Below are 22876 nucleotides of genomic sequence, written 5' to 3'. Positions count from 1 at the left end.
GATAATAATACAAATAATGCTAAATTTCGATACTTTTTCTTCGTTATTACATCCCTATCAATAACAAAATGGTTAGCAGAGGAATCGATGGCTTGTTGCTGATAATATTATGAACCCCTGTCTATTGAGACAGGTTTTGTTACCTGGGGTACATTTTTTTTGTTTCTACCCACTTAACAATGGCCATATAAATCACGAGTTTTGCGTGTTCCAAATTGTTACAAATTGTTGCCTACTATGACCAGGTATTTCAATTGAAGGTAAAAATATGTATCTATAGTCTAAGGTAAAAATATTATTCTATCTAGTTTGCTTTTATTTTTTAAAAAGGTTGTTTTATAATGTTTAAAAAGAAAACTTATAATTTGTGCTATAAATATTGATTTTATTTATGGAAGGCGACGAGATGATCTTTATTATTCGTTTAAGTAATTATTTCAAACATAGCATTGGTGGGTATTCCGGAAATCATTTTACCTATTGAACTGTAAATTATTATATTCCGATTTGCCAGAACGATTCAATTGAGATCTTTTATGCCTTTCATGAAAAATTCACACAACATGCCAACAAACTGTGTGCGAAAGAAAAATAAAGATAATAATTAATATTTTATATTAGTGATTGAAAGATTAGTTAAATGTTACAAATCAGCATAATTCATAGTCGAAACAAGGCATTTGAATTATTTTTTTCACAGAAACTTGTTTAAACCTTTAAGTTTATTTAATAGTACTTAAAGTTATTTTAGCTCTATTGAAGTTATGTAATACTCGTGTTTAATGCGCAAGTACCTATACATTATAATATGCTAATCTATTGCCTTTAAGGTACGTATATTATATTACATCAATTGGGTTAAGTTCTATTTCATTGAAAGTATGTAGTACTTATCCATAATTCAATATTTGGACCTATGTTGCTTGTAGGTACGTTTTTAGTACGTAGTTAAATGAACTAAATAATTTGAATGGTATATTATATAATATATATTTTAGGTCTGTATAGGGTTAGACTTGTAAATTCTGATACCATATTAATAGATAAATATAACGACTTAAAAGAACACTTTTCATTGAAATTTTACTGAGCGATGGGTTGTTTTCATTTTGATTATAAAGTTTATCTACAATTCCTTTTATGTAACTCTATAAGTACATAACATATTTAAGAAATGGAATCATGTGAAACTTAAATATTTTTTTTATGTAGTAATATATTATCAACCTGTAACAAAGGACGGAAATATTTCAGCACACCATTTATTTGCTGTAATGAAAAAATATTATTATTTAGAGCTGTTTGCCAATTTTACAGTTGGCTTCACTAATATAATTCGCCTGTACATATATAAATCTTGTATACTGCTAAATCTTTGTAAGATGATAATTTAAAAATACATACATCGTTAGTCTAGTGTAGTCCGTCAATGCCAAAGATTGTTTGCATCTTTACAACGATTTGTTTGAAAGGCTTTTGACGAGCGTATTCATCTAATGCACAATTAAGTCAGTTGCGATTGCTTACTTTAATAATACTGATTGACGTAGCTAATTAATTAGAAATATATAGAAAATATTCATAACGTACAATATTATTAATAAGTAGGTATATAATATTTTTATTTATAGTCACAAGTCACAACACATTTTTAATTTAACCATGATCTAATCAAAACTAAATGAATATTCACAAGATTTTCAGAATTTATATCATTCTTCTTTATGGAGAAGTCTAAAAAATCGATTACAAAAATCCTAGAAACGTTCTGGGACCAATTGGAATTTAAATTCATGTCTTTCAATAGTACCTACTTGTGTAGGTAATTTATTTGGTGAAAGATGTATGCTCGATTAAAAACAAGGTTACTTCTACGATTTTCGGTATATTTCTGTTTACCATTTAATGGGTATATTTCTTAGGCTTTTTCAAGTAATGTACTCAGCAGGTATCTTTTTGAGATTTTAATTATTGTTTAGTTAATTAGAATAATTAATATTTTAATGCTGTTACCAGTTCTTTTTTTGGTTGAATTCTTTGTGGAAACTGACAATATCCAGCCGATAGATCGTTGATGAAAAAAATATGTGCTATTATAAAATTATATTTTGAAATAAAAAAAATATCCTTATCACTAATTTATTATTTTAGCATTTTTTAAAAGAAAAGAATGAACCTTAAGAGCGCAATGCAGAACCGTTGACGTTAAGCAACCGTTCTAACAAGAAAAACACGTCACATGTTCTTTCTATTTTCCACTCTAATAAGAATTCTAATAAGAATAATTATATGTTTTTCTCACTAAACTTACATGCCATCCATAGACTGAAACCGTGTGCCATACTAAACTTATGATTTCTGTTCATGGAAATATATTTTCACAAAATATATTAAAGGCGTCTGATCGTATCCGTTTATACCTACCATACATTTACACGCACAAACTTAGTGAAAATATATTCTCATGGACAGAAATCATAAGTTTAATATGGCACACGGTTTCTCAACCGCATACTGTTTCAGTCTATGGATGGCCTCTTAGGTTGTCGAAATCGGCCCCTTAAAGTTAGGCGAGTATCTTAGAGACTTACCCGCCTAAGAGCTGTAATGTATGTATGCAATTTCAAACCGCATTGAAGATATTCAGTGGTTGAACGGCGTAATAAGAAAGCTATAAAAATGTATACGTCACTATCTGCGTACAGGCGTGCGCATGAAAAAATGCAAATGTGTAGCTTTATAGACAAACAGTTGTCAGCAAAAATTAATTCATCACACGTTTTTCTGTTGGTTAGAATCGTCGTTACACATTACTATATTATATTATAATATATAATATCTTCACTGTTCTGGCAGAAGACACTAATTCTAAAAAATGACATATTGAGTTAGTTATACCAAAATCTTCCTAATTTCAAACTTTACCGTCTGGAAACCTTCTTAATAAATAAACAGTCTTTATTTTAAAGTCATCCTTTTTACGATTACTTAATAAACTCACATGATAGACCATTTCAAACATTTTAACAACTTCAAAGTCAAATTACTCAAAACTAGTATTCTTCAGTTAGTGTGTTCTGCCAGAACGGAGACGATATACTTATAATTGAGAGCCTCATTAATTTTATTTATGAATAAATATTTAAAAAAAAAAATGATCATAATACTGACGTGTGACGCGATGTGACGTCACCAATATATATGTTCATGTATGCAAATTTGCATTAAGTATATAGATCGAATGTAATTTGATGTTATATGCATGCTCCTGTAAGTATGGTTCTGCATCGCGCTCTTAGATAATAGTACAAATATCAAGGTAAACAAGGAGCGCAAAATGTTGCAACTTCTCCAAAATTACAGATTGATCACAAACTCCATTGAATAATTTACCGAATATATTTGACTATAATCTATTAAATTTTATAAAAAATGAAGATATAATAGCATGTGTTGACAAAACAATAATTTGAAAAAGTGCTATAACTACGGACATAATGTAGGAGATATGGCTTTATTCTCATTTTTAACACATGAATTACAACAACACTCTTTAATGGCATTAATATTTTTTTTTTGTTATCATTAAATGTTAATATGTAAGATGAGAAAATACAAGGTAAGTATACCTAGTAATGAGTAATGACATACGTTTTACATACAAAGTCTACAGTTTATTTTGGATAAGCTCGCAAAGATATCCAACACTATTCATTTTCGACCTTCACGCAGCAGTAAATTGAACAACATAGTAATGAAGTAACTAGATCATTGATTAAGTCAGCGTTAACTTTGTAGAATTCCGTTTTACAAAATGATAATATAAATTATATTAAATTCTACATGAAATTAACTCATTTGGTAGCTATTTCGGTTGTAACACCATTATCAATACTTAAGTTTGAAATTATTATGTATTATACTTGTATTAATTAATACAGGTGAAATTGTAAATTATCAAAAAAATGTCTCAAATTGCAAGTTTCGTATTTTTCCGCTAGGATCTTTCTTATAAGAATCCTTGATCGCCATGGACGTAAGCGCTGTAAACAATATCATCGCCAATATGCCAAAATATAAAGAAATAAAATACTTGCAATATGTTTTAAAATATATATATATATATACTATTGTTTAAATAATTATTGTAATAATATTAGTTTTTAAAATATTTATTATTAATATGTAATTATTACAGCGCTCGAAATGGAAGATTTTACGAACCGGAGCGCTTGATAATTTTCCGAAAATATTTCCATATTATTTATGTAATAATTATTTGTATCATAATATCTATCATATACCTGCCAAGCTCAGACGGTCAAATGACGTGACTATCTTTAAAATTGTGGCAAGCAAGATTAGGGCATAATGTTATCGACGCCATAGCCAAAAATTGAGGTTTACGTCATAAATATATAGTTTTTACTATAAATCCGACAGGTAGCGTACATTAATTTTTAATACTTCACTTTTTCCACTAGACGGAGCGATAATTTTGGGGGTTTCACGAACAGGAGCTGCGCTCCCGTGCGTTCCGGTCCATTTCGAGCGCTGAATTATTATAATTACAGTGTCATCTAGTTTAGATGCCTTAAGGTGATTTATATTGGATTATGATTAGAATCGATTCTAATATAACGCGAGGAGATAATTCGGATAATAGATGGCTCTATGAAATCACAACTTTTGATGTCATCCCCCTTAAGAATATCACGTAAAATTTAATAATATAATGTATTTTACCATTTTTTAAACTTGATCATTTTATCAGTTAAAAACTTATTTTAGGCTTGTAATATCAATTTAATGTGTTCTTATACCAGTGAGACCCTGGACGATAAATATTATATATTTTTTTAAATAATATATAAAACTGCCTCTAAACTAAAGGAATAGACACTCAAAATAACTTACTTATTTAATTTTTCGTCCTAGTAGAATTGTTTCAGATTCCCCTTCGTAAAGTTAGGTATAATTATGTATCTACATAATATACTGTAGAATGTAGAATGTAGATTGTAGAATAACGATTTTCTTCAACATCTTTGCATATTAATAATAATTCATGGTGTCAATAGTGCCATACTAATTTATTTGTATTTTAATTATACCTACATTATAGGGATTCCAATCCCGGGATCCCGGACAATTTTTGATACCTATGAATCCCGGGATTTGTAAACATAATCCCGAAACTTTCGGGTTTATCATTCACAATCAATTGGTATATGTACAAAATCATTATACTAGTGGCGTGTATATACCTGCACATGTCACAAGGGGATCGCCAGATGCTCACGGATAATAAATAACTTTTTTTGCTGCCATACGCAATCGTAACAACGTCAGAAAAATAATAAATTCGTTTATTTAACCAATAAGATCCCACCGACGTGCTGGCACATGAACGACGTCTAACCGCCAGTGCCACGGACGTGTAGGCACGCACTTATTTCTACGCCGAATTTTATGAATGTAATTATGTTTTAAATTGGTTTCAGCTGGAATGGCCGAGCGGCTTAAGCGTCGACCTAAAACGTCGTGGGTCCCAGGATCGAATCCTGGGTCTGGCAAATACACATACTATTGATTTACAATTCGTGTTTTCCGTTGGGAAAATGGCAAACAAAAATTAATACAAACCTCCACTCTGTGGAGGCCCATCCTGATAATATGATATTGTTAGGATCGGACACGGTCAAAAAATATTTTAATTTTATCATTGAATTTAATACAACCACATCCACGAATTGTTAGAATCTCGGAACGTTTGTGAATTTTATTATATATATTGTCAGTATTGTAGTGTTTTAATTGAATTTGTATTTTTTGTTATCTTTTCTTATATAATTTAAGTAAAACTGTTTTACTCCCACATTATTATTTAAATTACAATATTACTTACTCCATTAAGCCTATGTATATCCAAGATTGAATGTACTCATTATTAACAATAATTAACGTCCTAAATCAAAGGTTCCCAACCTTTTTCGGGTGGCGACCCCTTTTTATAAAAACCATGTGACCCGCGACCCCGATACAATTGAAAAAGGCATTTTAAATAAGGTAATTAAAAAAAACGAAAATAGTTTTTTTAATATAATTTTATTTTAAATTATGTTTAATCATTAATTTAATGCGATGGTTGAAGTTGTATGTTATTAAACAGCCTCAAAATTCGCGGGTTTTTGTAAACGCCAACCTCATGTCATTCTCAACATTTAATATATTTCTTTCTTTTGTTTTTAAACGAAGAAGAGTTGAAAATCCACTCTCGCAGAGATATGTAGACACAAATGGAACTAAAACTCGAAAGGCAAGCATTGTCACATTTGGATATGAATGATACATACCACACCAAAATTGTGTACGCAATTTTTCATTAAACAAGTTACGTGCCGAGGAATCATTCCGCAAATCAAAAAATTCATCTTGTAATTCATCGGGAATTCTGGCTATATCAAGGGAAGCAGAGAATGGATTTCGTGTCAATGTAGTTTCTTCTTCTTTCAGCTCAGGGAAGTAACGAGATGCCCAGTAATCTCGTCCTTCAAATTTTCATTTATTTCACCTTCAGATTCATCTACCACACTGCAAAGTTTCTCAAACATGGCAATGTTTCCAAGATTTATTTTTCTTCGTCAGTTTTACAGCTTGGATAAAAATGCCCCGAGATTATCGTGAAATGCGATAATATTCGTTTCCTTTCCCTGAAATTTCAGGTTAAGCCTATTTTGTTCTTCTAATATATCTGCTAAGTATGCTACTCTTTTCATCCAAGCTTTGTCGTTAAAGTTAATTTTATCAATGCTGTTTGTATAAATATATAACAATTTAATATCAACTATCGAAAAAATGACAATCCCAGGATCGTCAAATTGTAATCTCGAAATCCCGAGATCGAAATTCGGGATTGGATTCCCTACTACATTACAGTCTATTTTAACGGCGACTGTTTGAAATAAATCAATATCGTGGATTGCCTTGCATTAATAAAAGCAATGCCAAGGCTTAGAAATAAGTATATAGGTATAAATAACCACTTGCTGTGTTGTCAGGCTGAAAAATAATAGTATCAATCTAACTGTATAGTCAATAAATAGGTACTCTATGCGGAAATATTATAATACGATATACACACATAGTTTACATATATACAAATTACATGTAAGCTATGTTTAAATAAGAGGAAGAAGTGCATCAATCAGAGTCGCCTTTCTATAATATTATGTCATATAAACATGTTATGAGTGATAATTCTTTTGAAAGTTTTGTCAATACTAAATAAATATTTTTCAGAACTTTCTTTTAATTATCAAATATTTAGTGTTTTTTACAAAAAATTCAAACGAGATCTTTGGTCATATAATTGAAGAAATAAAAGCGATAATCGTATTTTTAACGCGTTAGGCTTCTTTCATCTATGGCGTTAGGATGCGATAGCACTAATATGTCAGTGTGCAAAATGAGCAAACTGAAAGCTTCAAAATCGAATCAGGTGTGAGACAAGGGGATGCGCTATCCACTATGATATTCAACCTTGTGGTGGAATCCATAGCTCGTAAGAGGATGGGTAGATAATAGTACAACGCAGTTGTGGGCTTGTGCTGACGACATAGTAATTACAAGCAGATCCAAACAGAGGATTATCGACCATGGTGGCACTATGAAAATAAAAGCAGAAAACGCTGGGCTGTAAATAAACCAGTCAAAAACTAAGTATATGGTCAGCACACGCGATTAGGTACCGCTGCAGAATATACACATAGGACAACATGCATATGAAGGGGTGGACAAGTTCACGTATTTCGGATCCAGCCTAAATACCCAAAATAAGACAGCAGAAGAGATAAAAATCCACCTTATCTCCGGGAATAAATGCTGACATGCCTGCAAGCGACTGGTGGTCTCGAAAATTCTAGGCCGAAGAAGTAAACTTCTAATATATAAAACAATTATAAGACCAGTGGTCACTTATGGCTGTGAGACTTAACTCAAAACGAGGAAAATAAATTAGCGAGCGCAAAAATCTTTGGACCCACGTTGGAAAATGGGAACTACAGAAGAAAAATGAACCACGAGTTGGAAGAGATGATTGAACAACAAACAATCATAAGATACTGTAAGTCCCGAAGACTACGATGGGCGGGACATGTGGAGAGAATGCCTGAAGTTAGAGCGTCTTAGAATCCAGTGTTTTTTCATTCGTTTAGCCAGAAATATAATAAAGAAATAAAAAAGTAACATAACTAATTAATAGCTGTATGTTTTCACTCGAAAAACAAAAATAATTACAATAGATAAATATTCAATATCATTTATAAATGAAAATCAGGATAAGAATCTACGATCAATATTTTGTATTTAGTACCTACACAAAAAATCTTTATTTGGCATACCATAATATAACAAGAAGCGATGATACAATTTTGATCGTCGTACATTTTTGGTTATGATAATTTGGCGTATTATGTATAACAATTAAACTGCAAAAAATGGTTTTCCGAGGAATTTGCACGTGGGTAGAATTTAAATTGATAGCTCCAAAAACACGTAGATTGGTGTTCAAATGACAATAAAACCGTATAAATACTTCACATGGATTTACTATAAAATAAATCGAATCCGTATAATATTGTACATGATTTTATTTATAATACGTATCATTATTTATTGAATCATTTTCTAAATAATATAATATCCTGACCCGACCTTTAAAATCGTATTTATATCATAATGTGACATTATTATATACTGAATTCATCATTTGAATCATGCACCTTATACTTATTATGACGTTTAATATGTATTTATTATTTTGTATATTTTCCTAGTTTAATTATGAAATAAGCCACTTTCCTTAAACGATGCTTATTTCACACGTCGAGCTGGTTTTGTCACTAAGCTCTGACGGCTTGGCCTTGTAGAAACCCACACGATGTTTGTGACGTGAATCGCAGGATGCCAATCACACTGTCTGGGAGCATAATATGTTGGTTGACAGGGAAGACCTACTTTCTGAAGTCTTTAGACTCATCCATTTCAATTCGTGACACTCAGTATGCGGGTAGGGTACACAGGGCGCTTAACGTCAGCGGACAGCAGAGCCAGTCCAAAAACAAAAAAAATCTTTCTCAACTTTCTTCTTTAAGCACTACGGTGCATGGTTGCAGCATCAGTCTCGTGCAGCTCCGTCTCAGGATGGAATGAGCACTTAAAATTACTTCTTTCAGACACGTTTAAGGCGTCATGGAAAGCGGCCGTGCATATCCACGACTGTGCATATTATATGACGGGTGGTGGTGGGAACTTTAAAGTCCGTCACAATATTCTGGATATTGCGACGTCCCGATTTCCATGAGATACAAATTAGACACTAGTTAAGTTTTTAGTAAAGTTGCGACATCACGAGATAGAATATATTTTCTATCTAAGCTATAATATAAATTCAATCGTCTATCCAGTTTTACGCGTCATTATAACCAGATCTTCCGGGAATGCTCCCAGCACAAGAGACGGTCGGTGATGTAGGAAAAGTATACATTTTGTGTCTACATTACATACTTGCGTTTTGAGGTTTATATGATATTCTTAATGTGCACCATCAATATCACTTTTGAATCATTGAACTTTCTTACACTAAGAACTGTGTCCCTCGTTTTACCAGTTTTAACAGCGCGTTTAGGCCCGATGCACTGATTGATTTTGTGCCTACGAGTACCAACGAAAAGAAGGACATAAGAATTTTAATCATTCAGATAACTTCATGCATTCGAACGATTTATTATTTTTATTTTGAATATTTATACTGATAAATTTTTTCTTAAAATTATATTATATTGAGAAATCTCAATAACGTCAATTTGTGAAAAATCTTTTTCAGATTTTGGTATAAATCAATGATTTTAAATTTTCCGAATAATCGGTTGCGTTAATTAAGTTTACCATTCAAAGACATTTATTTGCTATAGATACTGTGGATAATAAATATTTCACTTTGATAATAAATAGTGTAGGTACAAAATGGGCTAGTTTTCATTTATCAACTGTCCAAACTATTTATTTTCGGAAATACACCTCTGAGATGAATTTTAAATGAAGCATCTCGCAGGAGAGTGTAAATTAATGTTTTTATTTAAATTTTTCGAGGTTAGGCTTACATAAAAATATTTCAGGAATAGATTTTCTAGGAAGACGTACTCGTTAGGGACAACCTTCTAAAATATTAATACTTAAAAAAACCATACGCAACACATAAGAAAACTGCAAAGTTAATAACAAATAAATATATTAAATAACTTATTTATCATTGGCAGTTTTAAATATTATAATATACCACACCTGTCATTTTGAATAACCGATGAAAAACCGTGTTTTTTTAATGCAAGGTTGTTATTATTTTCTTAAGTGTTTATTATTTTTAGAATAAACCTACATACATACATGACATTGAATGAGTATTAACATAATATTATGTAACTGTTTGACTGCTTAGAATTGCAAATAATAGGTGAGACAAATAAAATTAATGATAATTTAGTGCACTGTGAATTCGGGGATCTCGTTAACATATATCTTTTGTTCTTTTGTAATTATTGCATAAGTATATATAGGTATCATCATCATCAGCCGGGTTCGATCCACTGCTGCAGTTCTTTTAATCTAAGGCTGCCACGTACCTACATCCATCGAACTTACCGATGCAATGACAGTTTTTCAATGATAAAAAACGGAAATAATGTGGTGAATACTAAAAACACAAAAACACACACAATCAACTCAATAAAACTTATGAACATTATTGTCGCATTATCACATTGGTTAATATTTTCCGGCTCGCAGTTTGTATTTAAACGAATGAATTTTAGTAGCTGCTATCATATTCACAAAACACGTTGATATATTTGGAATAATACTTTCGCAATATTAACTTTCACCGTGCATTATTTAGGACACTCAATATAATTGCGTGTTATATTGTATGCTATGTACATTGTATAATGTATACCTATAGGTACAAGTACTTTCCACGATAGCCGAGTGGCTTAAGCGTTGGCCTATGGTTCGAATCCTGGGCTGGCAATACACATATTGTTTTTCAATTTGAGTTTAGTGTTTAAAGTTTAGTGTTTGAGTCAGAGTATGAACCTAATCAATTGCTTAGATGTCGAAACATTCATCCGCCAACTGAAAGACATGTTCTCAAAATAATAACACATTTTTATGACCAAATAAATAATAACTAAACTTGTCGTTATAAAATTATTTATAAAGTCCTGGATTTGTATTGTGTTTCATTTAGTATCGTCTGTCTGCACGAAAAGTACGACAGGCATATGTCATACTTAGGTGTAAAAACTAAAAGCTTTAATTAAGCAAAATATCTTATAAAGAAAAATCGTTAAATATGACTTACATTATTGAGTCTATGTTGTAGTAATGTCATACATAACTGGAATACATTACATTATACTATATCGTCTCTTTTCCAGTTTTTCATAGATGTCGTACGAAAACAAAATACTTTTGAAGTTTTCTGTATAATCATATAATACCATTTTCTCAAACATATTATATGAAAATTTCACAGTTAATTTCATCATTAAAATAGCATAGCGTAATTATGAATTTCAAAATATTATAATTAATATATTCACCGAATATAAATAAGTTGATGCCGAACAACGATTAATACAAGACAGATGGTGTTACTCATAATGACTTATGTTCGTTTCTCTACCAACCCAGTAGGTATATAACAGTAGGTAGGAGTGATAGGACGAAGTGTAGGTATTATTTTATCAAAAATTTTACTTTTTACAATTGCGCGATAATAATATGTAGGCATGTAAGCCTGAAACCATATCTATCAATTAGATTTGTGATCTATCTTTTTTCTAATCTGGCAACAAATTTGGTACGTATTTCATAATGTCACTTAACCCAATCTAATCCGACGCGAACATACAATACATATCTATTTTGAGCAGGTGCAACCGTTTGTATTTACATTGTTTTCACTAATGAAGTTAAAAATTTAAATGGTACCTACCAGACAAGTGACAGTATGAAGTTGCATATCGTATGAATATAAATCTTGCACACCCATTATCGGCATCCGATCCACTAGCGCGTTAGCTAATTTTACATAAATGCACTAGTACCTAATTACCATGAATTTTTACATCAGAAATATATAACCACATAAGTAACCACGAGAATAAAAATGATGTACAGTAGATTTTGCTATACGTTTTTATATTTAAAGTAGACAATGCTACGATGCTGCGAGATAACGCTCTAACATCGACAGAATTAGATCGTTTTTTCAAGAGCAGCGAATTTCGCTTCGACCTTGTTGGAAGGCGTTGATTATTAGCGTCGCGACGCTCATCTGTCATGTGGTCTAACAATCCGGCCTGGACACCGGTTTATTTTATTATTAAATGTCTATTTCCATTCGACTTTCATATTATTATATGTTTGAAAAGTTTGGAGTATAACTGGAGAGATTCATAACGACATCAGTACGTTATTGTCGTTTTGTACTACAACACTAAACTTGATTGCGACTTAAGAAAATTATTCTGTAATAATAAAAGATATTCTGTACATTGGCACATCAGTATATCTGTAGATTTGTATATTAGGCTTCTCGCTACAGAAGAAGGTTCTGCAACGTCTTTGAACCTTAATAGATGTTAAAAAATCCTTAAAATATATTAATTCGAATCTGAAAAAGGTTGCCACAAAGCCAATGATTACGAAAGCATTATACTTTCTCCGGAATCGTATAAATATATCGTACATATAAAATGCCTTGCAAGCAAGCCTAAACGATAATGTTATATAAAAATCAATATTAAAAAGGTACATAAAATCGCATATATAAGTTAGTGACCAAAGCAATATTTTAAAAATTTTGAACAATGCTGCCAACACTTTTATTTCGATAATTATTTATTATCAACCATATGAAAACGTTCTGGAAAAGCTGCCAATTGTTGTAAAAAAAATCATATAACTCCCTCTATTCATAGGTCAAACCTCTCAATAATGACTCCTTTTAGATTAAGAATTTGTTTAAATTGATGATTGATATCCAGGATAGATCATAGCAAGTTCGAGTCCCGATTGGCGTATTGCGCGAGGCCCTTATGTACAGGCGGTCATATTCCCCTTAAAAATGATTAACGGGAGCGAGTAATCAGCGTTTACTAAAAAGCTATTTTTATTTTTATTTATTTAATAAGTAGGTATAATAATATACTCGACTTTCCTTATAATTATAACAACAACTACTTACCAAATCAATATGATATTTATTACAAAATAATAAATGTTCTTGAATAATGAGTTTGAATTTTCCTATATGGTTATACTACACAAGGGCGTAACGATTTTAACTGTTGTACATAATATAAAATATTTCATGAAATTTAAAACTAAACTAAACTAAATAGTTTAATTATATTATATATTGCGACGGGCCTGAAGTCACCTAAGGCGCGAGATCTAGAGCACGACAACCGATTGGCCCCAATTGCTCGAATCACCCTAAGACCGGGCCTGTCGATATCATTCAATACGGTTACATATTCAATGTTCATGAATCAAATGCCAAAATTAACATTCAAAGCATTCAGTAATCAATTATAATGTCGTATAGCAATTTTTACTGAAATTCATGTAAAGATTAACAGCTTAAGTATATGTATATTTTTATATTATATATTGGTACCTATGTGATGTGTATATTTACGCTAGGCTATACGCAGGGAACACAGAATTAATGGGAACTGAAATACTTAACGGCTGTGGAGTAACAGGCAACCGATCGAGTGTGGAAGAATAACGCGTATCAAGAATACGTCATTCTAAGCTTGCCCTTCATTCTGAAAACTGCTCTCGGTTTATGCACTGACGTTCATTCAATATTGGTGTATTTCAAGGTTACAACACACAATATTGCACGTCTATAATTAATGTGAGTTTCATTGTCATATTACACTCACACATTCAAACCCTGCTTCAAAATGTAGTGTATTGGGTATAGCCTATCTGAATTATATTATGTAAGCTGTTCTGTGGTTATACGTATTATTAAAAGCCATATATTGTATAGAAAAATACTGATCTCTAAAATAATAACCCAGCCAGTTTTTGTATACAGTTTATACACAGTTTACAGTTTATACAGGGTCCTGGATACATTGATGTACATTGTGCAGGATACACCGTCCCATACAAATTTCAACTTTAAACCTGAGACGTTCACTTGAATGTAGGTTGAGATATTATTTTAACCACTTTCATTTTCATTTATATGTTTATCAAAGAATACAATTCGTATGAGTGGACTCGAGAAGATTCAGATTGATATGAGCACGGTCGTTTATGATGTCCCTTTTATTTTTTATACGCTGCATCAATTCCATACGTCAATGGCTGGGGCTGGATAGTAAACAATGAATAAGAATGCGTTGTCTGTTTTCGAGATAAAATCTCTGCAAACCATAATTATAAAGATAACTCAGAAGTCGGCAATGTCATTTCAAGCGACACCGGTCCTGATCGTTGTCAAATTATGGTTAATTAATTATGAAATAAAAAATTAAATTAATTATGGATTCAGTAGATGCTATAAATTGTATTATATTTAACACATAGGTAGGTACAATAAAAAATATATTATTCATAGGTGTGGTTGGTTACATAAATATGTCAGAAAAAGTATACTTTTATAAGAAAAATGACGATATGGGTACCCGCGTAAGTTGTAACTAAGTGAGATTGTAATATAATATGACCTTCACTGGTTTATTCTTATAACTTTTAATAACTAAAAGAAGTATTTGCGATAATACTACATAGTCGATAGCAATTAAAAAATATAATTAATCAGCTATTTCAGTGGTGGAACTTCTACCCCCTCTACATTATATGGAAAAAAAACAAAATTATTTCACCGGATGGTAAAAATATATCATATCTCGCTAGAATTACTTCATAAAAAAACATATTGCATGTGAAACGTTCATTTAAATTTTATTTGTATGTATAAAAGTAGATATATCGCGTTTTTATGGTTATGTTATGTAAATATTTTCTGAAAGTCTATTACGTTACGGTACTTTACGGTTACGATAATTTGTAAAAATTTTGCGTTGTAATGTAAAATACCGTTTTGCTTCAAACAACATAATATGCATACTATTGATTAACCTTTTAGATACATGTTTCGGCAATATATTTGTGATATGATTAATTTTATTGTGACTAGTATTTTCATTATCAAATAGGCTGCCCTCTTCGCCTGCTTTTCAACGTCTTGCGCCACGTAGTCCGCCACTGATTATTATTGTTTTTATTTAGGCCTTAATTACCAATATTAATTGTTTTAATTATCATTACGTATTTTTAATTATCTACATGATTTTTTTTTAGTAAAATGAAATTATTTTTTAACAAGAATTAGGTTCAAAGTGAATTTATCACAAAGAAGTTTTTTTTAGAATATATTATTTTTTGTGAGTTCGTAAATAATTTTGAGAGTGACTTTAATTAAATACATATTTTATTTAACCTCAAACTATTATCTGAGTTAAATATAGCTAGAACAGTGACACAATGTGTATATTTTTTTGGGTGAAACAACCGAATGCCTCACAAATCTACACAGTTTACGTGTACGTATTTCTTATGTATATTCCATTCTTACAAACATTTTCCATATTAATATTTATTTTAAACTTTCTTAATTAGTCTTAGTATTTACCACTGGGTAATATTCAAATTAATGATGGGTTGTGAGCATATTTGAATTAATTTTAACACGCACATATAAAAACAAACATTACATACTTTCACGCGGACAATTAGTGTTGTAAATGCGTAAATATTATTTTCACAAAAAAACTTAAGAAAACACTTGCATGTTTTTACAAAACTATTTACATGCTTATTTATTTTTCGCTGTAGGTACATAAGTTATACACAATATTTTTAAGTAGGTATAAGAGAGTCAATGTAGATAAAATAATCAAATTTCAATATTAAGATGACTTGTATAAATATATTACTATTTCAGATGTATCCATGAAGGAAATGCAATATATCATATGATATTGTGGTAAACCTACTCTTCCCCCATTTCCTGTATTTTATCATATATCGTCGCCGTAGATGTCAAGGGAGCCAGTCCACAAAATCATAATGCTGAGAAATCGGCGCGCAAAGATTTTGTGTGACAAAAAAAGGAACAGTTTTTGTTGTAACTTTTTTATTTTTAAAGATAGAATTGTGAAACTTTGAACGTAGATACTTTGTGATATTATCTTTTTATTATTTTGAATGAATAACTAAAAAAAATTGTATTTTAAAAGTAATGTGTGTTATATCTCTTGACCACTGAATATTGACATGTACAGTTGGCATACTTGTGCGGTAGTCAAAAGAGTTAGGCCTCTTATGCCTGTTGAACACTGAGAATTTGTGGACAAAGCACTAACATTTTGTGGATATACTCTAAAGAAAAGTCTATTATTGACCTTTTATGGAGCCCACCTTAACCTAGAATCTACCTGATTTCATTCAGTATGTGAACATAGTCGTCTCTAAACAAAAAGTTAGCTTTTCAAAAATATAATTACATTGTTGTTTTAATTTAATCAAACGCTTTTTTTGTAGTACTTATTCCATTTTTAATCAATAAATTAGGACCGGTTTCATCCGCCTCAGAGGGACATTTTCAACTTGTTCATTTCAGTTGAAAATGTCCCTATGAGGCGGACGAAACCGGTCCTAATTTATTGATTAAAAGTGGAATAAGTACTACAAAAAAATTGCGTTTTATTAAATTAAAACAACAATACAATGCAGTTACACCATGAATTGACAGTTAACAAAATAAAAGAAAAAAATATATAATTACAATTAAGTTACAATAAAACTAGACACACATTTTAATCATCTCCATCGCTCTCTGAGCTGCTGTTTTTCTGAGTTGGACGATCTTCAGGCTCCAAATTTTTATAGAAGTCGTGATAGGTTGACGGAATGCTACCTTTTTGGCATAGTTTTGACAGATCTTTTAGTTTACCTTGGTCAATTCTAGGTTTGGAACTGTACAGCCTTGGTACTTCTAGGGTAGGTACGTTTCGATGCCGTCTTCGCTGGATTTGTAGTGACTCAAAGTTATTCTGGCTCAATTGGTATTTATAAAAGATAGTCGTGGGTTCACCTTTGCGATATTGGAACCACTTTACCTTTAGCCACTTCATTTTGTCTCCATTTTCCGACAGAGTTTTATTGGTCATCACTTGACTGCAATATTTCTTGTAATCGAAGAAGTCGGAATATTCCATTTCCACAACCTTATGGTAGGGGTTACTAGTTTTCGCGGTACGGGCGACCATATACCATCCTTCTGGTGTGAATACGTCCACTTTCCTTCCTCGGGCCTCTATTGTGGAGTGCACAGAATCGCACTCCATTTCGGAGTGCCCTGATTCCATAAATTTTTGGTTTATTGTGTTGATGGGCAGCTGTTCCACGGCACGTAATAACATTGTAGATACAACTGAGTTGCGATTTTGACCTGAAGCTGTATCCGAATACAGAGTTACTTCTTTTTTGGGGCCTACTGAAACCAAGAGCTTCCACAGGCACGTGGCGACCTCCGAAGCACCCTTTGTACCTGCACCTTCATGCCACATGTAGTTCGTCGCTTGTCTAGTAGCCAGGTCATACACTGTGAAATTGTAGGTTTTCAGCTTTTTGGTATAATACAACTGTCCTACTTGCAAACTTGGAGTCAACAATATTTTTTCCAGATCCATGGTAAAGCAACTAATTGTTGGATCACACATAGCTTGGGCCTTGTCGATTTTTTTGTGTTCTCTCGCTTCCTCTTTTCGAGTCAAGTGCAGTTTGTATTCCTCCTCGTCTTTTGCCTTCTCTTCGTCTGACTTGTTCTTGTACTGAGTACAAAAGTCACACTGATCCTTTTTAGGAGTGTGAAAGCCGTAGTTAAATTCTGTGACAAAGATCGATTTGTAGAAGCCGTGCTTTTCTGGTTCAACATTATGCTCCTTGCAATACTCTACATAGTCCATGTAGATACGAGTCTCGCTCAAACCAGAAGGCAAGTATTTTCTCTTACTGCTGCTCCGGCAGTAATGGGAAGCAACTACGGGCAACGATTTGATGTGGTCCCTGATTATGTTCCTCACTTCCTCTGGTTTTTTGTTGGGCGGTTCTTTGTGACCTCTCCGATCTATATCAGTGACACCTGAAGGAGTCAACTTTTTCATTGCATTTTCAACTTTTTTGCTCGAGATGTCATATGTCGCCAAAAAGAACTGTTTGCACACTTGGGCTCTCAATTCATTACACATCACAGAGTATTGCAAGGTATACTCTCGTTTGGTGCAGTCTCCATGGTACCTTCGTTTCACTGGGATACGATTTATACTGTTACCAATGAAGGCCCATCTTGCTCTTTCGGAATCCAGACTCAGATAGTCGGCCAACATTTGCTCCCGCTGTGATTTTCCTATTTTGGATGTGCATTTATAATGGCACTTACAGTTAACTTCTCTTATCGCCCTTGCTCGAATTTTTTTTCCGGATCTGCTTTGATATTCGCTGCCTGCCATTCTCAATATCTTTTGTGAATTCCGCTTCCACATTTTTGGGTTTCGCTTGCGTTTCCTACTTAAATCATCTGTAGTCTGATCTGTAGAAGTGGGGATGGATGATACAGGATTGTTACTATGGTTGCTCTCGGTTATTTCAGAAGTATAAGTTCCTGAAACATTAATGTTGTGTTGATAATATGCAGGTTCCTGCTGGCATGACTCATTTGAATCTAGTAGTGTTGGTGCCAGGTTGACGTTCCAATCTGTAAAACAAAACAAAGTAGTTTATTTCTTTGAAACTACCAAGGTAAATATTAATAATTTGTTATTAGCAAATGACTCTCTGATGGTCACAGGTTTTAATCAAACCAACAATTATTGATAACCAACAAATTAAAATATTGACCTCCCACGTGTGTGCTTGGAGAGACATTTTGGAGCTCTGTATATATGGCTGGACCAGCAATCTTGTCCGGAGCTTGCATATTCAGCTCGAGGTCTGCACATCCAGCTTGTACGGCATTCCCGTGAGAGTCTGTAAAAGAAATAAAACTAATACAGCTTGCGCACACATTACTCATTGCTGTCAAAGCAGCCTGAATCAACATTTTTAACTAGTAAGTGTTTTTAGCTCAATATTTCATCGACACTTACCTTTACGGGTATGTTGATTAGTAGAATTTAAAACGGCTGCAACCATTAGTCTCCCACGTGAATAGTTCATTATTTAGCACCTTTTCTCACTGAATCACAACTGAATACAACAATCACACTAAATACACTGAATAAAAATGCTTACAGTCGCAAACCCAAAGAAAAAAGATCACCAAATAAACCAACCGCAATGTTAGTATGAATAATATGACACGATACAGGTGCTGGCGTGAATAACCCGACTCGCTAAACTCAGTTTTCTCTGTTTCTTATGCTGAGTTAGAGCAAGACAACACTATAAATCTTTGTCGAATGTGAGCCGAGGCGTGCGTACCGGGCCACAGATTGAGCGGGAAGTCCCAGTGGTCAACAGCGTTAAGTCACATAATCATGTGAAATTATTCGGAAGTCAAAAGACTTATGCGGCTTGTCGTCATTGACTACTTTAATGTATGTGTGCTAGGTCTATTGGCAATTTACAAAATACTCATACATAGGGCTTTTTGTGGCTCAAATCCATTGACCACGGCATCTTTGATGGTTTTAAAATGCTTTTGTGTACTTAACTCATTTTCGCCAAATGTGTGGCTTGACTCCCTTGACATCTACGGCGACGATATGTACCTATTATCAATGATAAGCCTCGACGATATCATTGTATAAAGAGGATAAAGATAATACAGTATAATGTTTGACTATAATAATTACTACTCACTCCAGAAAACTTCACTTCCATTATTTTTGTATATCATAACATTCATAACTTATGATATACAAAAATGATGAACTTATGATTCATAAGTTCCCATCCGTAACCTCGGAGATGTTTTGTTTCATCCTACAGAGTCGAAATATTTCAGTTTAGTTATATGAAGTGTCTCTATCGTGCTTAGGTTATTCTTATTATATGGTCAACCAAAATGAGTACATAGCTGCAGTTTCACATGTAACAATATAAAAGGATCTCTGTAAAATATGTTAATTACATGAAAGTTTTTAGTTCACATTACATTATTGTAATTATCATAACACTACAAATCAAAACCCATATTTTCAAATTAATGTCATTTTCTTAAACATAAAGTCGAACATGTTGTTTAATATGATTTGTATTCGCATGAGCAGTAATATTGTATATCTGCCAAACAAGATGTTGAAAATATAACAAAAATATTCTCTAATTGCATAGAATAATGTTTTGGGCAGCTACACAAGAAAGCTGTTTTTATTTTGTTAACCTAAACTATTTATCAACTCAAGATATTTCCGCGTAATTAAGAATCTGCAACCGTGCATATAATAAACTGTTTTTATGAGCAATTTACTTTTCATTGGATAAGAAATAAGCTTTTTAATTGCGCGAGCGGTGAGCTAATATATTAATCGGTTTTAAAGAAGTGCAGAAGGTGATATACCATAATAATATAAACATCGATTTTAAAGAAAAATAAGTACAGTAGGTACTCTGGAGAGTACCTACTGAACATTCTTCTCATAATATTCACTATTAATCTTATCTAAAAACAATTAGAAAACTTACTTCTTACGCTAATGCAACTTAATGTATTGCAATTATTGAAGCCTGTTAGGCGTAATATGTCTATTATTCTTAGGAGTCTACTCTAAGTGGGGTGACCGGACAAAACAGAACAAGACAAAACAGAACATGACAAAACAGAACAGTGACAAAACAGACAAAGGTACCGTACGCTGACATTTTACATTATTTATTGATTTTAGTTCAGGTGTTTTACCGTTTATTTCGTTAATAGTACTATCAACAAATCTAATTATCGTTTGCATTTTAAATGAGCACAAATAGATGTGTTTGTTAAAAATCATTTTTTATATGTTCAAAGTTATGTGAGCTGTAGAGAGGAAGAGAAAGCATTCAGAATTTTATTACTATGATGTGCCTATTCACAATTTAACTCTAACAAAATATTATGATCGTCTAATAATAATCGTTTGTTTTTTACTGAAATTTTCGACGCGTAGAGAATATTGATAGCATTCTATTCCAGAAAAAGTTGGTTTATAATAATATATACAATATGGTTTTATGATGAATACAAGAAGCTTATCGGAAAATTCTAGCGAGATTTTTATCATAAACATGCTGAAGCATATTTTTTACTAAGGCAATTTGCATAATATGTACCTATTTCCAATGTACCTAAGGCGCGTTATGAAGAAGCGTTAAATTTTATAGATCATACACGCAATGATTCCCAACCAGGTTATGTGGAACTCTTGGATTCCGTGAGTTCACACGTCTTATTATATCGACTTTAGAAAAGAAAAAGGGCGTAATCCACACAAATCAAATTTTACAGGTGGAACAAAAATGTTATTGTTAGAGTTTACGGTCAAAGTTAAAATACAAAACAGACATAGCCGTGAAGTGCGTGATAAATGATAATTAATTATTTGGTTTTAAAATTCCTAATCTGATATTAATTATTGAGTTAATTAAAGAAAAACCAACAAAAATGACGTTGTCAAAAGTAGTTTTTCCCACTCGACTTTCTTCTTTTTTAAAAATTGAAAGCTAAATTCAGATAATACATCGGCATTAGCAGCGTAGGTGCCTACATCCTTTGGACACAATGTGTATTTAGTCGTGTACAACGTTATTATCCAATAAAACCTATTTTGAAAAAAAACTGAGGGTTACGTCCTTTTTCCTTTCCAAGGTCGACATTATTTTAGCCAGTTATAGGTAGGTACCTACACCCGACCAAAAACAAAATGAGAATTACTGGCATATAGCGTTAATATATATTTAGAAAATGATTTTTATTTGATTCACATGTTGGGCGATTCGTAGCGTCTTATCTTGAACTGTATTTATCAATTATTTAAAGAAGTATATATATATATATATATATAAATATATATATTTGGTTATTGGTTCTACATAAAAAATGTGAAATTGACTTAAGTACCTAACATCTTATTCTCCTATTCATCTCATCTCATCTAAAGAAATTCTTCCAAACAATGATAATTAATTACTTTTTATTTTGCTATGACGTATGAACATGTAAACTAAAAACTACTAAAATGAAAAAAAGCATAGGTACCTACAGTTCAATACAGAAAATACCAGTATATCGTGTAGTTGATTTTTTATCTAAGTAGTGACGACGACGTGTGATGGAGAAGAGGGTTTCTATTAATTTACGGTTGCTTGGTATTATTTAATTTGCTCAAAATGTCTATTTGTGTGAAGAAACCTTCTGCTTAATAAAAACAAACAGAATAATAATACAAATAGGTATGTTCATTTAGTGGCGACATAATATTATTACGTATATGTATTTTTTTAAATGGCCGCTGCAATTAAGCTCTGGTATAACAATTGTCTAATGATCGCGAATAAAAACTAATTGTCCATTGGCAGGAATTTGCATAAAAATCGCCAACGTTTGTCTGTCTGGTGACCATTGGGCACCTCACCAAGTTTACGTCACTTGGCGCAAGTGTGCGCAGATATGGGCGGGTAAATTAGCCCGCAACGCGATGTTTTCGGGCTAAGCTACACAGCCGCCATTCCCGTATGTGTATATTTACGT

The 22876-nt window shown here is 32.3% G+C and overlaps 2 protein-coding genes across 5 annotated transcripts in view; one reads left to right on the top strand and one right to left on the bottom strand.

Moving 5' to 3' along the window:
* Positions 1 to 22876, top strand: part of LOC147079196 (uncharacterized) — a 454759-nt gene that overhangs the window by 394414 nt on the left and 37469 nt on the right. The window lies entirely within an intron of this gene.
* LOC147079197 (uncharacterized) lies at positions 16181 to 19913 on the bottom strand. Of its 2 annotated transcripts, XM_085954502.1 has the most exons (3): positions 19299 to 19913; positions 19051 to 19179; positions 16181 to 18907 (listed from the first exon to the last, which is right to left on the bottom strand). In XM_085954502.1, exons 1-3 carry the CDS (start codon positions 19366 to 19368, stop codon positions 16968 to 16970), a joined length of 2139 nt encoding a protein of 712 aa, XP_085810628.1. In that variant the 5' UTR covers positions 19369 to 19913; the 3' UTR covers positions 16181 to 16967. The 2 variants fall into 2 exon arrangements, with proteins under 2 accessions (XP_085810628.1, XP_085810621.1); XM_085954495.1 differs by having other exon boundaries at positions 19051 to 19913.

Source organism: Rhyacophila brunnea, unplaced genomic scaffold (genome assembly GCF_057557595.1).
Source record: "Rhyacophila brunnea isolate RB1 unplaced genomic scaffold, BYU_Rbru_1.0 scaffold_10, whole genome shotgun sequence".
NCBI classification, from domain to species: domain Eukaryota; kingdom Metazoa; phylum Arthropoda; class Insecta; order Trichoptera; family Rhyacophilidae; genus Rhyacophila; species Rhyacophila brunnea.
This window is presented reverse-complemented; position numbering and strand designations above follow the sequence as displayed.

Coding starts and splice junctions, on each gene's coding strand:
- LOC147079197 (XM_085954495.1), bottom strand. CDS start 19,252: ATGTTGATTCAGGCTGCTTTGACAGCAATGAGTAATGTGTGCGCAAGC. Junction 18,908..19,050: donor TCCAAGCACACACGTGGGAG/GTCAATATTTTA, acceptor TTTGTTTTACAG/ATTGGAACGTCAACCTGGCA.